Genomic DNA, 15,118 nt, shown 5'->3' with positions numbered 1-15,118 from the left:
AAAACAGTGAAAACATGACCTGACCCCAGACTGTTAGATAATACACTCACCTCCATGATGGACGAGCACGATCATGATCATACTGCGTTTAATCTGTAATGAATCTGGGTTCCTGGACCGTGTTGTGGATGATTTTCTTTCTTATGTCAACAGTGGTTTAAAGAAGCAGACAGATATGGGTTTGTTTTCTATGAAATCTGGTCCAGACGTTCATGGACATCAGAGGAGGAATGCTGCTGCCTTCTAGGTGCTAGTCGAAAAGTCAAGAATCACCAAAGTTTCCAACATTTAAGAACAGGAGCGCAAGGTTTCTTGCAGGGTTTAGCTCCTGGCAACCCAGGGCCTAGTTAGCAATAGGACAGCTAATGTTAGCTGCATGGCTTAAAAAAGCAAGCGGTGACTGTCTAACAGGCATCTTTCACTTCATCTCGACTTTAAATACAGACCTAAATCCTGGAGCAATAGGGACTGATGTGCATCTGTTCTCAAAAGTCTTTCAGAAGCTTTTAGCTGAAGTAGACGTATGTCAGTCAGTGCCTGGAAGAAACTCAAGATCTTGAACTTTGTAGTTCCTCTATGTCAAAGTAGAAAACTGCCTCTTCCCTGCAGCTATGGCTGCATGCTCCTGAACCTTTCAGCTGGTAGGAAGCAGGCAGAGCTGATGTCTCAGTCTGTGATTTATGCTTTGTATGGAGCCAGAACAGCAGAACAAGACGTTTGTGAAGGAGCTGAGTGTCAAACACGCCTCAGAGGAAGGGATTTTAATAGCAGCCGAAACTTTAAAATCAGATGCAGAGAGAGAAACAAGTACGAGTGATTTACGTCTGCACATCCATGATAAGAAACTGGAATAGATGTTTAAAAAAAAAAAAAGAAAAAAGTTCAGGTGATGAAGATACCCCTGAGGGAAATTCCTGAAAATATCTTCAGCCTCCAAAAAAAAGAGAAGAAGTGAATCGAGAAGACAAAAATAAATGAAGTACAGCAGACAGGACAGAGCACAGACTACATCATCTGATGCTACTGTAACTGAGCACGTAGCCGGAAGCTAACTGTGCTACCACTCAGTTGTATGGGACTGTAGCCTGTAGCGCTGTTAGCTTCAGCAGCCTAGTTATTCAGTCTACTGTACACAGATAAAAGCCCGTGGCTGCACTTTCGTTACATTCAAGGGCTTTCGGAAATACTGTAATTACACGCTGAGAGCACATGAAGGACAACACACGGCTGACATGAGACCAGGAGAGTCTCATCCACCCTGACAGAGAAGACATGATGCAGCTTTTTGGGTTCAAGAAGTCTTCTCAATATTTATTCTTATATTATTTATTGTTTTGAATCATGTGAATAATTCATGTTTCTTTATGTGTGCAGGTTTGAGCTTAGAACAGTTTTGTCTTGGATAAATGAAGTCATGAGGACTTATTGACTAATGATTATTGTCCATGTCTTTTAAATCTATTGAGTATCTATCTACGTTTAATTTGCAGCAATATAGAAAAGAGAAAACAGAATGGAATGGAACCAGCAAATGTTTGGCATCATCACTAATAAACAATCAATCATGAAGCAACTGATCTAGATTAAGTTTAGAACAACAAATAAATTAATGCAGAGATTGACTGCTTTCAACAATTATATACTTGTATTTATTAAATACATAAATGTTTATTAACTGAAAAATTACATTGACAAAAAAAAATATTTTGAGTTTAAAAAAATCAGCCGATGTTTTCATAAAAAATGCAGATTTTTCTTTAAAATATTCATGAAAAATAGAAATTCCACTAAAATCCAATAGAAAAACAGGTGTGTCTCATTCTACCAGTATAGGAAGACATTTAGGCATTGATTTTGAGTCAATTGGTCAAATGATCTGGAAGCTACTGAAAAAAAACAGCATATACATTTTCATAAAAAATGCAGATTTTTCGTTAAAATATTCATGAAAAATAAAATAAAAAATAAAATTCCACTGAACAACATCCTCTGTCCTGAGAGTTTTGATTTGAGTCAGGAAAAATTAGCCAATTGATAATACAAAATCTCTTGCTGATTAATTTTAGGCAGCTTGACTAAGTTGCATTGTGGGTAATGTAGGCAGCATGTTTTGAAAAGCAGTCCACTGGTCTATCATTGCACCGCTATAACACTGTCAGACTCATTATGGACGGTTTAAAAATAAACGATCAGACTGGATACAGCAGAACCAGAGATATCACCTTTTTATTCCACACGTTCTTCTTCCTTTTTAAAATCTCTGGCCTACATTACCCACAATGCAACATAGCCACTGAGTGACATCACTGGACGCAATTTATTAGCTCACATGCAGCTTCCTCTGAAGTCACAAGACTTCATACTACTTCTTTCACATATGCAGTAGCACTTCCCAAAACCTGTAAACACACTTTGATGTGTAAAATTGGTGCATTCCTTTACTCATATATTTACGGTTACATTCTGTAAATAAATTAAACTGTAATATGATCACTGCTAACAGATTAAGATTAATTGATTGATTGGCTGATTTAGAGTCATATAAGTCTCATGTAGGCCAACAAAGAGAGAGAACAAACAGATATCTCAGACCTGGACATCTGAATTACATATAATTTATTCATTTTGGGTTTTAACAGTGTAATATATATCATAAAACTGGTCTAAGGCTTCTCTGACTACTCTGGTGTTCATTTTAAAACACACAGCAGATCATATTTCCCACTGTGAGTCAGTGGAGTCGAAGCACTTGAAGGCAGGATTAGTTTGTCTATTGTTCACAGCTCAGCTCGGTGTTAGTTGTTGCAGCTTAAACACCGCCCGCATTAATACCGCTGTTATTGTTGGAAATCCTTTCTAGGAAAGAAAGTGACTTTTTCAGTCACTGATGCAGCAAAAAAAAAATTAAAAATTGCCCAAACTTGAATATTCTGGTTCTGGTTCAGACTGGAAACATCAACTTGTGTGTTTGTTAATTATTCGTCCAGCTTTTTCACAGTTTTGACTCTCGGTGGGATTTCACAATTACTTGTGGATGAATGTGCTTACCGTTGGTTAATCCTCCAAATCGTGTGTTAATAACGTGCATCGTCACTAAAGAGGCTTTCAACCAGCTTCAGCCCACTGCTGGAAAACAAAGGCAGCAATCTGTTTTTAGTCTGTCGGATCATTACAGGTTTTTTAAGGGCACGTCATCTCTCTCATGAAGCCCTGAACTCAGAGGAGTTACTGACCCAGAACAGCTTCTGACAGGAGACAGAGAGCTGCAGGACAGACTGTCTCAATGAGAGGAAAAACCCTGCTGTCAGTTTGAGGCTCTCAGCTCTGAATTATGTCCCCGTGCCTCTGGAGAAGATCGGTTTGTAATGTTGAGCAGAGAGAATTCATCCCCTGCTAAGGATTCGAAGTTTTATGTGTCAGCTCTTACGTAGCACACCAGAGAATCAGAATCAGAATCAGAATCAGCTGATTATTTAAGAAAAAATGCTGAAAGAGATTTCTGGATTCTGTAAATTTTCTATAGATATTGTAATAACAGGCTATCATTATTGTTAATTCTTACTAATCATGTATAATATGTATAATTTTGTCCGTCTGCTCACGAGGACAATGCTAACATGCTCTTATTTAGCTGATAGCTGATAATGTCAATCATGTCCATATGCCATATGTGAGGTTTGCGGCGAGCACTCACATACCAGTCTGGCTTAAATGGAGCCCATCAGCCCCGAACAGAACCTTGACCTTGAGCTCCTTCGATTCTCACATGCTTCACATTTGAGTCTCGGATGATGAGGGCTGACAGAGGAGCTGGCTGACGGAGATGAAGGGGGTGCTGTAAGGTCTGGCGAGCAGACAGACGGTGACAGGCCACCAGAGGACATTGGTGCACAGCACAGATGTTTTAGCTTTATACATTTTCTACAGATATCACAAAGAATATTGTTATTGGCCTTTTGGGGGGCCACGATAATTGTGTAGTGCAAAACTTTTTATTTTTGTGTCATCCCAAACATTTTGTCCATCTGCTCCATATCGAACAACAATGCAGCAGACAAGTCCTGAGAACAGTCAATCATAACATTATATAAACATACACCTATGTAATTTACAAAATTCTAAAGGGAATTAGCAGATTAAAGCAAGAAACAGCTTGTACTAGTTTTTGTCCTGTCAAGGGGCAGAAATCAAGAGAAGAAGCCTGAGATGTCACACTGGGCATCATTAACTAACAGACAGTATTCCCCCGTGATGACACCAGCTGTTGGTTTCTCTTGTAAAAACAGAGTAAAAACAGAACTGTAAATATCTGAGGATGTCCGGCTCTCCACCGTCACGTCTGACCCAAAGAGCTGCAGCTGAACCACGGAGCAGCCAAGCAGAGGACGATGCGCCGTGGCATGTGGGTTGAAGCGGTGGTTAAAGCGACTGATCGCAGCCCGGAGAGAGAGCTGAGGGTTTAAATGAGTCTCTGGCTGCGAGGGAATCACACCACCAAAGCCCATCCCGAAGCATTAAACATTGAATGGGGGATTAAAAATAGATCCGGAAGCTTTCCCTGTCCTCCTTCTCTCTCACATCATCCTCGCCTTCCTCGCCCGGACCATGAGCCTGACTGGCACTGAGCTGACAGTTAGATATCATCACGGGGTTCAAAGGTCACCTGGTTAAATGTCTAATGCTGCTGCAGGAAAGCTGGTCTCTTGATCTGCGAACAGTTTGACCCTTCAGTAACGTCTGAGACATTTCAGTGAGCTGATTCCGTCTTTACATCAAAACAGGGTCTGAGTAAGTCGTCTGTCCACCTCAATTAAATGTTAGATACAATGATTGATGGACAGTGTTGACATGATGTCAAAAGACGTCCTTGTACTGTGTTGCAGTGATGTCCACTGAAGTTAGCATGCTAACCAGCTAGCTCTGGCTAGAAAGTAATGGTGATTTATGTTCAGTTGTGCACTAAGATATGCAGCTAGCAAGAGTGATATCAGAGTGCTAATCTGTAGGTATGATACACAGTTAATGCAGTTTTGGGGTGAAAAAAATGTATTAAGATTAGATATTTTTGACTTGTTTCCCACAGACTTGTACGATTGTTAACATGGACAACATCATCTACATTTCTAAAACAGTACATATGACCACCAGTTCAAACCTGCACCAATCAGAAACACTCACAGAAGACATTGGAGGCTTTTGAGTCCAGCGATGGCACCGAACCTCCTCAGGGAGTACTTTGTTCTTCCTGTGCTCTTCAGCTTTCTCTAAATGGACTCTACTTTATTGGTTAAAACAGAGGTGATGTCTAAAGACAGCTGTTAGGGCAAAGCTATATGTAATCTACTCTTTTAAGAAAACACTGTTGTGAATAAAATCTAGATGAATGAATGTTTAATATTTTCTGGTCCTAAATTAACAAATTGAGAGGGTCATATAGCATGTGGTGATGATGATGATGCAGCAAAGGGCCCAGGCCAGACTCAAACCCCGGGCCACTGCAGCGAGGGCAGAGCCTCTGCACATGGGACACCCGCTCTACCAACTGAGCTAAGTCAGGTCTCCTGGAGAGACTGTTCTCTAAAAGCATCCCTGCACAATACATCGACACACCACACACACCAGCTACACACAAACCTGGGTTATAACCAGCTGGGTTTATAGTGGTGCTGGTGTGTGTGTGTGTGTGTGTCTTTGTGTGTGTGGGACTAAGTGTCCAGCTTCATAAGCAGACAGAGACACATTAGTCATGTAGCCTGAGAGCAGAGAGCTCTTCACCTGAGATCCTGTGAGGTCGAATCAGGGTGACAGTGTCAGAGAGCCTGAAGGCCTCGCTGACACACATACAGGTATTAGTTATTGCTTGTTTTATTATTATTATTTTATATGTAAATCTAAGTGCTGTATTGTAGGCAACTGGACTTGTTTCAGTTGAAAGTACCATGAAAGGAGTTTCACTGATATTTTTTTATTCTTTTCATGGAAAGATGTTAAGTATTTTAATTCAGGTATTATAAATATTATATATCACAATTTAAGCCCCAAGAGTTTTACTTTAAGGAAAACTTTACCTAAGATATTATCAGTATTATTGGAACTTAAAGCTGCAACAAGGAGCTTTTATTTTGTGTTGATTCTGGCGGCCCCTGTGGACAAATGTGGTATGAGCACCACCACCATGTGCCGTAAATATCTTGAACTGGAATGAGTTTTGAAAGTGAAATAAAGATTTTTTTTGTTTATTAAACACAGCTATTTGCAGGATTTTGAGTGATGAGGCATTGTGGCAAGAAAGATTAATAAAGTTTGTTTTAATGCTGTACAACCAGACTACAGAGCAGCTTCTCTCCTCCTTTCTATCTTATCTTATCTTATTTTATCTTATCTTATCTTATTTTATCTTAACTTAACTTATTCATTCGTCATTTGTGAGTGAATGTATGACAACTGACAATAAGTCAAGCTAATTCCTTTCTTTGATCTCACTGAGCAGCATTTTGCCTTCTACCATAAATACAAATTTGGCGATGATAATTTCAGGCTTCTTCTTGGTCCCGAGCTTAGATTTAAAACTATGTTTTGGTGCCATTGGCTGAGAGGTTCTGTAATCTGTGTTCATCTATGTGAAGAGAAAACTCTTGTATTAAACTTCCCACAAAGTCACACGTTCCTGGATTTGCATAAAACCTGGATGTTTTTGTGTCTTTTGTGATGTTTTGTCAGGACACCGATCAGTGAGCCTCAGTGTGAAACCTCAAAAACACTAACACCTAAAACAAAATGAGTCTGCGGTTGTGAGACGCTCGCAGCTGTCGAACGTGTCACCAGAGCTCAGCTAGTTATTTTAAAATGACCCAGATCTGGAGACTTTGGTAAAATCTAGACTGAGAGAAGAAACTCGACGTGTCACCACGTCAAAATAAACATCCACATCTTTCCTCTCAATCGTTCATCCCTTCAATCTTGTGTGTCATTAATTAGTGTGATTACTGGCAGATAATTCTGATCATTTAAATCCTTTTCACATAAGAATTAAAACAGAAGCTCAAAGTAAAAAATCAAAACTGTTTCATATAAATTCTCTGCTCAGAACACGATAAAGATCGAATCGAATCGAATCAAATCTGCTCATTAAATAAAACATTTGCCAAGTTTAACTACAATCTTCTCTTTCTTCATCTTCATTGATGGTCTCGGTTCGGTTGTGGTGACCTGGACTCCTTCAGTCTGCCCTCACTGGATTGGATTACAGCCAGCAGGAAGCTCCTGCTAACATCCCTGATCCATTAACAGACTCCTTCCTGGTCGATATACAAGCCTCAGATCTGATTATACTGCTCACACACACGGCTGAGGGCAGGAGGAAGGTGTAGCTGCCTCCAACCACTGCCAGAGAGCCTCATTATACTCTGATATATGTCCTCTTTGTTTTTATAATATTTTTTAAGTTGTTGTTGCTGCTGAAAAAAACAGCCTTAATGGCTCAAATCTAATTTTGCATCCTGTTTCCTCACTGATAGGTATATTGAAGCACATCACCGACTGAGCACTGAGGTTGTTTTGAACATAAAGCATCAGTTTTTCTTTGATAACAACACTGTCAGTCTTCAGACACGTCCATGTATAATAACTCAGTCTTTGTTTCATGGTGGATTGATCACAGTGTGACAGTTTTTCAGACTCTTTTGTTATCTGGATGAAACCTGAGCGAGTGCAGAGCAGGCAGGAAGGTTTCACTTACAGCTGCATGTGGAAAATGACAGACAGGCGGCCTGTCGTTAACCGCTCAACTCACGTACAGTGACGTACAGTGAGTGTACATTGAGCCAGGGTTGCACTGCGCTGTACCTGCTGAATGTCGGGATCATTGGATGCTACTAAAACAAGGCGCTTGTGTTTAATTTTGTGGATTTGATGATGATGATACAGAGGAACAGTTAATCAGATGAAATAATGTATGTAATGGGAATAAAATACACAGAAAATCTGTTTATAGTAAATGCGTTATGTCTCAGAATGATGAGTTCAGGAGTCTCACAGCCTGAGGAGTGAAGCTGCTCTGTAGTCTGCTGGTACAGCAGCTGATACTTCTGTATCAGTTGACAGATGGCAGCAGGGTGAACAGGCTGTGGCTGGGTGGGTGTTGCCTTTTAGTATCTTTGGGCTCTGTGCAGACATCTCACCTAACTGATGTCACTGAAACTCTGTAGATGGTACCGGTGATGTCCTGGGTGGTTTTAATCACCCGCTGCAGAGCCTTCCTGCCCTGTCCAGTTTGTGATGTTTCCAGCTAGGATGCTTTCTCTTGCTCCTCTGTAGAAGTTGACAAGATCTTGGCAGGGGGCATTAACCTTCGTAGCTGAAGAAGTCACTGTTTTTATGTGCTTACTTTGGGTTGAGATCTTTGTTTTTTTTTTTATTCTGCATTATTTTGAAATCAGTCATTGTACTGATAACATAACAAACGTGATAACATGGAAAATGATGTGCAAATAAGGAAACTAAAAGGATTTATTGTGTGATCCTAAAACTGTGTGTGTGTGTGTGTGTGTGTGTGTGTGTGTGTCCTCCCCTCAGTGTCTCAGATGGTGATAGAGGAGGTGAGCGTCTTGCAGACTCAGCTGGAGATTGAGAAGTCCTGCCGGGAGAATGCTGAGGCCCTGGCCACAAAGGTCACACACACACACGCACGCACGCACACACGCACACACACACACACACACACACACACACACACACACACACACACACACACACGCTCAATAATCAATACGAATACGATTAGCATTATCGGGGTCCAGCTGGCATTGGCAGCAGCTGAGTCAGGATGACTGTGCACAGAGACGATTTGGCTTCATTATCTGTCTGTTAAAGCCTCACCAGCAAAAACTATGTGCTTGTATTTAAAATTTAATCATGTTTATAAGATATAACAGGTACACCATTTAGTTTTGCTGGGAAATATAAAGAGCACATCACATTTGTGACAATATCAAAACAAAAATGTAAAACCAAATAAGTATTCTGTAAACTCTTCAATATTCAAATACTTTCTCGACCATGATGAAGAATATTTTATTACGTACAGTTAAAATGACATTGACCCCTGTGAACTCTAACCTCCAGCTGAACAGCGAGAACAGGAAGTTGAAGTACCTGAGCATGTCGTCTCGTCCGTGTTTGGACGAGCTGCTGCCGAGCATCTCAGACTGCATCGCACTGGAGGCCGACTCAGACGCAGACATGGCAGACGGAAGCCCCGACAACTTCGCACAGTACCAACAGCAGATTAAAGGTAAAAATATGTAGTATTCATGTAGTACTAACAGCAGGTTAAAGGTACAAATATGTAGTATTCATGTAGTATTGATAACAGGTAAAGTACTCACTACCTGTGGTCAGAATACCGTCACATTTTCACTGGATAGTCGTGCTCCCCAGAGGATGAACATCACCTATTTAGGGTAACAGTTAAAGGTAGACACAATGCACTTGTGTTGATTGTTCAGTGCATAGCCAGGTTATATTCATTGTGTGTTGTGTTCATCTGTGTGTCTGTCAGAGCTGAGGGACACAGTTAACACTTGTTTGGAGGAGAAGAAGAATTTCGTCTGTCAGATTCATGAACAGCAGAGACGGATAGAAGAGCTGACTTCACAGGTGAGGAGAAGTTTATGACTCTGTCAGACAAATATTCAGAGTATGATCTGCTGAATATGCATAGTTTGTTGGTCCAGTGTGGTGCAGTGCATTCTGGTTGTGGTAGTTTTTATACCATGTAAGCAAAAGGGAATACCACAGACCTTTTTTCCTATTTCTCTGGTCATGATGTAGCACCAATAACAAAAATATTTGCATCTTTCTGTCGCATACACAGCCCAGTTTTATGCCATCTTTCCAGCTGTGAAGTACTTCTTTAAGTAAAGGATCTGAGCACTTCTTCCACCATTGTGTAGAAAACGCTGCGAGTCCTTAATGTTACAGTTCTGTTAAAAAAAAAAAACAATGAAAAAAATCCCTTTACTCTTTGCAGTCGGAGAAAGATCAGGCCGAGTTGAAGGAGCTTCGTGAAACTGTCGCACAACAAAGTAAAACCATCAAGAGATTCAACAGAGGTGAGTCAACACAGAAACACACTCAGGTTTTATAAACAATACATGAGCAGAAAGGTTCAAACCAACATCACAACCAGTGATGTAATGCTTCAGAATGAACAGTCACTGAAACACACAACCCTCCTTTAATTTCACGTTTTATGATTTTTATTAGCATAGTATGCTACATGTTAACATGTGTTTAAACTGAATGCAGAGTGGATTTTTGAGGGTGTTTAAGTGAATATATGATTAATGCAAAGATATAAGTGTGGGTGATTTCTGTACCTTCCAGTTAAGATAAGTCCAGAGAGTTGAAAATGTCTATACTGGAGGGAAGAATCTGCACTCATCTCGAGGATTTATGACTTGAATTCATGAACATGCAGAGATAAAAGTGGAGAAAAATAATAATCAAAATATATTAATTGTGTCTCTCTGCCTCTGCAGTGTCCATGATGGCGGCTCAGGAGTACGATGGGATGAAGGAGCAGCTGGACTTGGAGCAGAGCCTCAGAGTCAAAGCTGAGACGTACGCACATGAGGTAAAGAAATGATCAGAGAGACACCGTGCTGGCACATAAAATACAAGAGAGTGTGCGGAAGTTTGTAAATATACAACTAGTGTTCATGTGAAGTATGAACATTAAAGCTGCACTAATACATTTTTTGCCACAAGGGGGCAGAAAAAACATCAGAACATCTTATTTTGTTAGTTTTACAGTTTTGGATTGAATGATGTGCTCAGTCAGGATCGATTGTTTGCACAAAACAATCCAGTTTGTCGTTGTAGCTTTGGTGTCGGTTGCAAAATGTGAAAGTATCCAAGTCACGTTATTCATAAACTACATTTCAGAGTTTCTCCTCATTTCTGAAAATATTTTGCGACTGTTCTACTTCAACTCTCTGAATTGATCCAGTCTGATGATATAACTAATTGGTTCCCATGAATTAAAATCGGTTGCGTGATGCTGCTGTTGCCCTCAGTGATACATGCTGACCTGTATTTCTGGGTTGGTAATTGATGTGTGTGCCCGATTAATGAAACATCCTGAATCTGCTGTTTACTGACCTGAAAAGTGAAGAGCCTGCAGGATCAGAACAGACTGTGTGTGATGGACAAACTGGGATGATGTGTTGATAGTAATCATCTTTCTCCTCTTCCTGTTCTCCTCCTCCTCCTGTTCATCCCCCTGCAGATGCTGGTGAAGCAGAAGGAGGCCAACAGGCAGAGTATGCTCCTGCTGCAGAATGCTGAGCCCAGCGTTCAGCTGCTGAAAGCTCTGGAGGACGTCGCTGCCATCACCAAAACCCTGGAGGAGGAGCGTCTGCAGCATCAGCAGAAGGTAAACAAGAAAAGTGAAGCAGCTTGAGCTTATTGTCAGGAAGGTGGTGTTTACCCTGGCAGAGCTGACGGCTGTTCGACTGACAGAAGGTTGAAGTCAAAGTGAAATACTGAGTCATGGTCAGATACTTTTTTAGATAAGTGTTGGCCATCATTCCTTGTATTATTATAGCTGTTCTCATCAACTCGGCAGTTAAAGTTGGGGTCGATTGTAGAAACAAGCAGAAGCAAGCCAAATTTCCAAAATTTCCGAAAATCACACACGTACCCTGGCTGATGAGCCTACACTAGCTGTCGTGCAGGGAGCAGCAAGTTCGCTACATTCAACAAACAGACAAAAAGACTTAATACATAAATGAACAACTGTGTTGAATGCCACGGTTGTGTAAACATCAGCCAGACAGCCATCACGAATGTACCTCAGTCTGAAGTTTCTCCGTTTGGATCCAGGAACATTTCTGACATTTTTGGGTCATTTACACATTTATTAAACATGATAATTTAATCTCTGATAATAGACTGCCCTTTATGGTGTAGCTATGATTTACATGTGTGTGTGTGTGTGTGTGTGTGTAGGTGGAGAGCCTGGAGACTCAGCTGGAGCAGAGTTGTGTGAAGAAGCAGCTGGAGGCTCTGCAGAGGCAGCTGGAGCTGATGGAGGTGGAGAAGAAGGAGGCGGACGCGCGACTGGAGAAGGCAGAGAAGAAGAACGAGGATCTGGAGAACAGAGGTGGGTGGAGGTGGTGCACACACACACACACACACACACACACACACACACATTCAGAGTGGTAACAGCAGGTGGGGTTAAGAGGGTCCTCAGCTGGGTGCTGACAAAGAATACAGGAGGAAACACGCAGCATAGCAACAGCAAATACTTGTTTCTGATTGGCTGGAAATTGAAGAGAAGGATTAAGAGAATTAACTTCTGCTGATTATTGATCCAAAACTAGAGAAACTGATAACTGATCATTTTATATATCAGTTATAAGAAACTGTACATTATTAAAGAAACAATACACAGGGATTATTGGGAGCATGAACCCTACAGTTTACTGACACATGCACAATTAATGCATGCACTGAGACTTTTACAGCCCAAAGTGGCAGACTGTGTTTAACCCAGTTTGAGTGCTATGATTGAGCTGCACCAAAGTCAGACTGAACTCTGCAGAGTCTGTGGTTCAACTTCTCCGATCTGATATTAAAATATTAGATTAGAAAGCAAAGCAAAGAAACTCAAAATCATCTGCAAATGTTGGTCTATGGGGATTTTTATATAGGTGATGGACATGTTTTATTATCTAAAAGGAAATAAGTCAGACATAGCAAAACATACATCAAACAATTTTACATGAATGTGGCACATGCATGTGGTTCAGTACCCGCATTCACAAAGTAACCCAGAGGAAAAGTTCCACCAAAGTCTTTCTGTTCGAGGTGGAAACACAAAATTTGATGTGAAAACTGTCAAGATGTGTATGTCAGACATTTTTTTATTTCACATACTTTGATTGGCAAGGTTGATTTTCTTTTAAAAAAATACAGAAAATCACAAAAACAAGTTTAACATTTCTTTGAATGATAATAAAAATGTGTGCTGTCCCCTCATACTGATTTAAACAATTTCACTGAATTCGTGTTCAACTTGTACTTTAAGTGCTGTCAAGGAGGAATATGAATTATTTATATAAGAATTCCACATATATTATGTCATGTCATGTTTGTGTCGCATTGTATAGTTGAATAAACTACGTTGGAAAAATAAAACGGGCAGGTCCTTAAAATGTTGGGCTTTAAAAGTCTTAATAATTGCATTATATATTATATATATATTGCAATATTCTTAATATCACGTAATCTGGCTCTACTGCATGAAAGTCCACATTTCTGATTACAAATCTCTAAACCTACCACTTTTTACTTTACTTTCACTTACCTGTCAGCAAAATGTAGATTGTAAATGTACTCTAATACTTCTAATCCTACATAAAACCTACCTCACCACAGACTACCAGCATGTACATACTTATCTGTAATGCTTGAATAAGAAAAATCTGTCCAAAAATCAGTCTTAAATTTGGTTAAAAATCATCTTAAAACGCATTATTATATTTCAGTGTCTAATATCTATAAACACCCTGAAGAGTCTGAAAATAAAACCTCAATCATCAACAGAAAGTGTTTTGTCTCTGTTGTAGAGAGGAAGGTCACTGGTTTCCTCCTCTTCGTCTGTGGCCTCTGTGTTTATTCCTCCATTGACCCATCTGCTGCAGGAAAACTGGCAGAAATTCTCCCAGCATGCAACATGGCATCTGTGTGTGTATTTTAAATGGGTCACATGAAGTCGGAGCCAAAACCACCAACTGACTTCAACCAGAAACCGTTAAAAAGGACACAAAAGCCTCTTTTACTGGCGCTTTGTGTGGTCTGCTGACCAGAGATAGTGTGATGAGTGAGAGTCTTCACTCTGGAGCGAAACGTGGAGGCTGGAAGGATTTCCTTCATCAGAGCTCTGACTGGAGGAAAGAAAAAAAACGTGATACATCTGTACCTAAAGCATCTGCAGTAGTAGCAGTACTACTAGCAGTAGCAGTAGTACTGTAGTATATGTTGTTAATTTGAACTGTTTCCATTGTTGTCCCTCCTCTCTCCAGTCCAAGAGCTGCAGGTGGAGACCCAGAAAAAGATCACCATGACGACCAGCACGGCACCCCCTCCCCCTGAACCTGGGGTTGCTCCGCCTCCTGCCCCTCCCCCACAGCCGCCTCCTCCACCTCCTCCTCCCCCTCCACCCCCTCCCCCACCTCCCCCCTCGAGATGCAACCCCCTCAGGTGAGGGACAACAAACCACACACACACGTCCCACATCACATGATCCACATCAGACACACACACACACACGTCTGTGGTCAGTGTCCTGGACGAAATGATCAAACCTCAGAGACAACACAGGGGACCGAACATATAAACTCAACCTCCAGAGGACAGTGTAGTGGAGCGTTTCTGTGTGCAGTTAATCAGATTATCCTCTACTTACTATTTATTGCACTGTAATTACTGTCTCCATTTTTATTGTGCATTCTCATGATGTGAAATGATGATGAGTGTCTGCTGCATGCACACCGCTTTTCTGATAGCTGTGCGACACTAAACCTGCCAGTGTCGATGCACCGTGACGTTGATGATTTTATAAACTGCTGACAGCTCAATATTCTACATCTATAGAATAAACTACTGACAGTTTGTTATATTGTAATAAATGACTAACAAGCGAGTGATTTCAGTGGAAGCAGAAACAAATAAAGAAACATTACTACAACTACAGACCTTAAAATCTAAATGTTTAGCTGATCAGTGCAGAAATCGCTTCTACAGAACATAAATGACTCTCGGTTGTTTCCTCTCTGTCTCTCAGCTCTCTGATCGCCATCATGAGGAAATCTTCAAAAGGCTCTAAAGCCTCAGTGAAGGCAGAGCAGCCTCCAGGTGAGTCTCACTACACCTTCTATATATGTATATGAAGAAGTGGAAGAAGTACTGAGATCTTTGAGAAGTACTAAATTATGAGAATAAAAGACATTGTGCCAAAAGTAAAACTACTTTGTCCCATTTTAGAACTATACTGTCTTCTCCTGTGATATTGGTTTATCATTATTGATGCATTAATGTGCTTATATGT

General features: G+C 40.6%; 1 protein-coding gene across 1 annotated transcript in view; it reads left to right on the top strand.

Annotated features, from left to right (window-relative positions):
• shtn3 (shootin 3) overlaps nt 1-15,118 on the top strand; it is a 31,943-nt gene that overhangs the window by 12,172 nt on the left and 4,653 nt on the right. Inside the window, exons 3-11 of the mRNA XM_084353250.1 lie at nt 8,575-8,669; nt 9,124-9,292; nt 9,560-9,657; nt 10,031-10,112; nt 10,542-10,636; nt 11,291-11,437; nt 12,013-12,166; nt 14,094-14,271; nt 14,855-14,925. Coding sequence (XP_084209376.1) covers nt 8,575-8,669; nt 9,124-9,292; nt 9,560-9,657; nt 10,031-10,112; nt 10,542-10,636; nt 11,291-11,437; nt 12,013-12,166; nt 14,094-14,271; nt 14,855-14,925 — 1,089 coding nt within the window. The remainder of the gene's footprint in view (nt 1-8,574; nt 8,670-9,123; nt 9,293-9,559; nt 9,658-10,030; nt 10,113-10,541; nt 10,637-11,290; nt 11,438-12,012; nt 12,167-14,093; nt 14,272-14,854; nt 14,926-15,118) is intronic.

This window comes from Pagrus pagrus, assembly GCF_965226575.1.
Source record: "Pagrus pagrus genome assembly, chromosome: 5".
Lineage (NCBI taxonomy): Eukaryota > Metazoa > Chordata > Actinopteri > Spariformes > Sparidae > Pagrus > Pagrus pagrus.
Note: the sequence above shows the minus strand (reverse complement) of the source record. Positions and strands in the feature narration are given on the sequence as shown.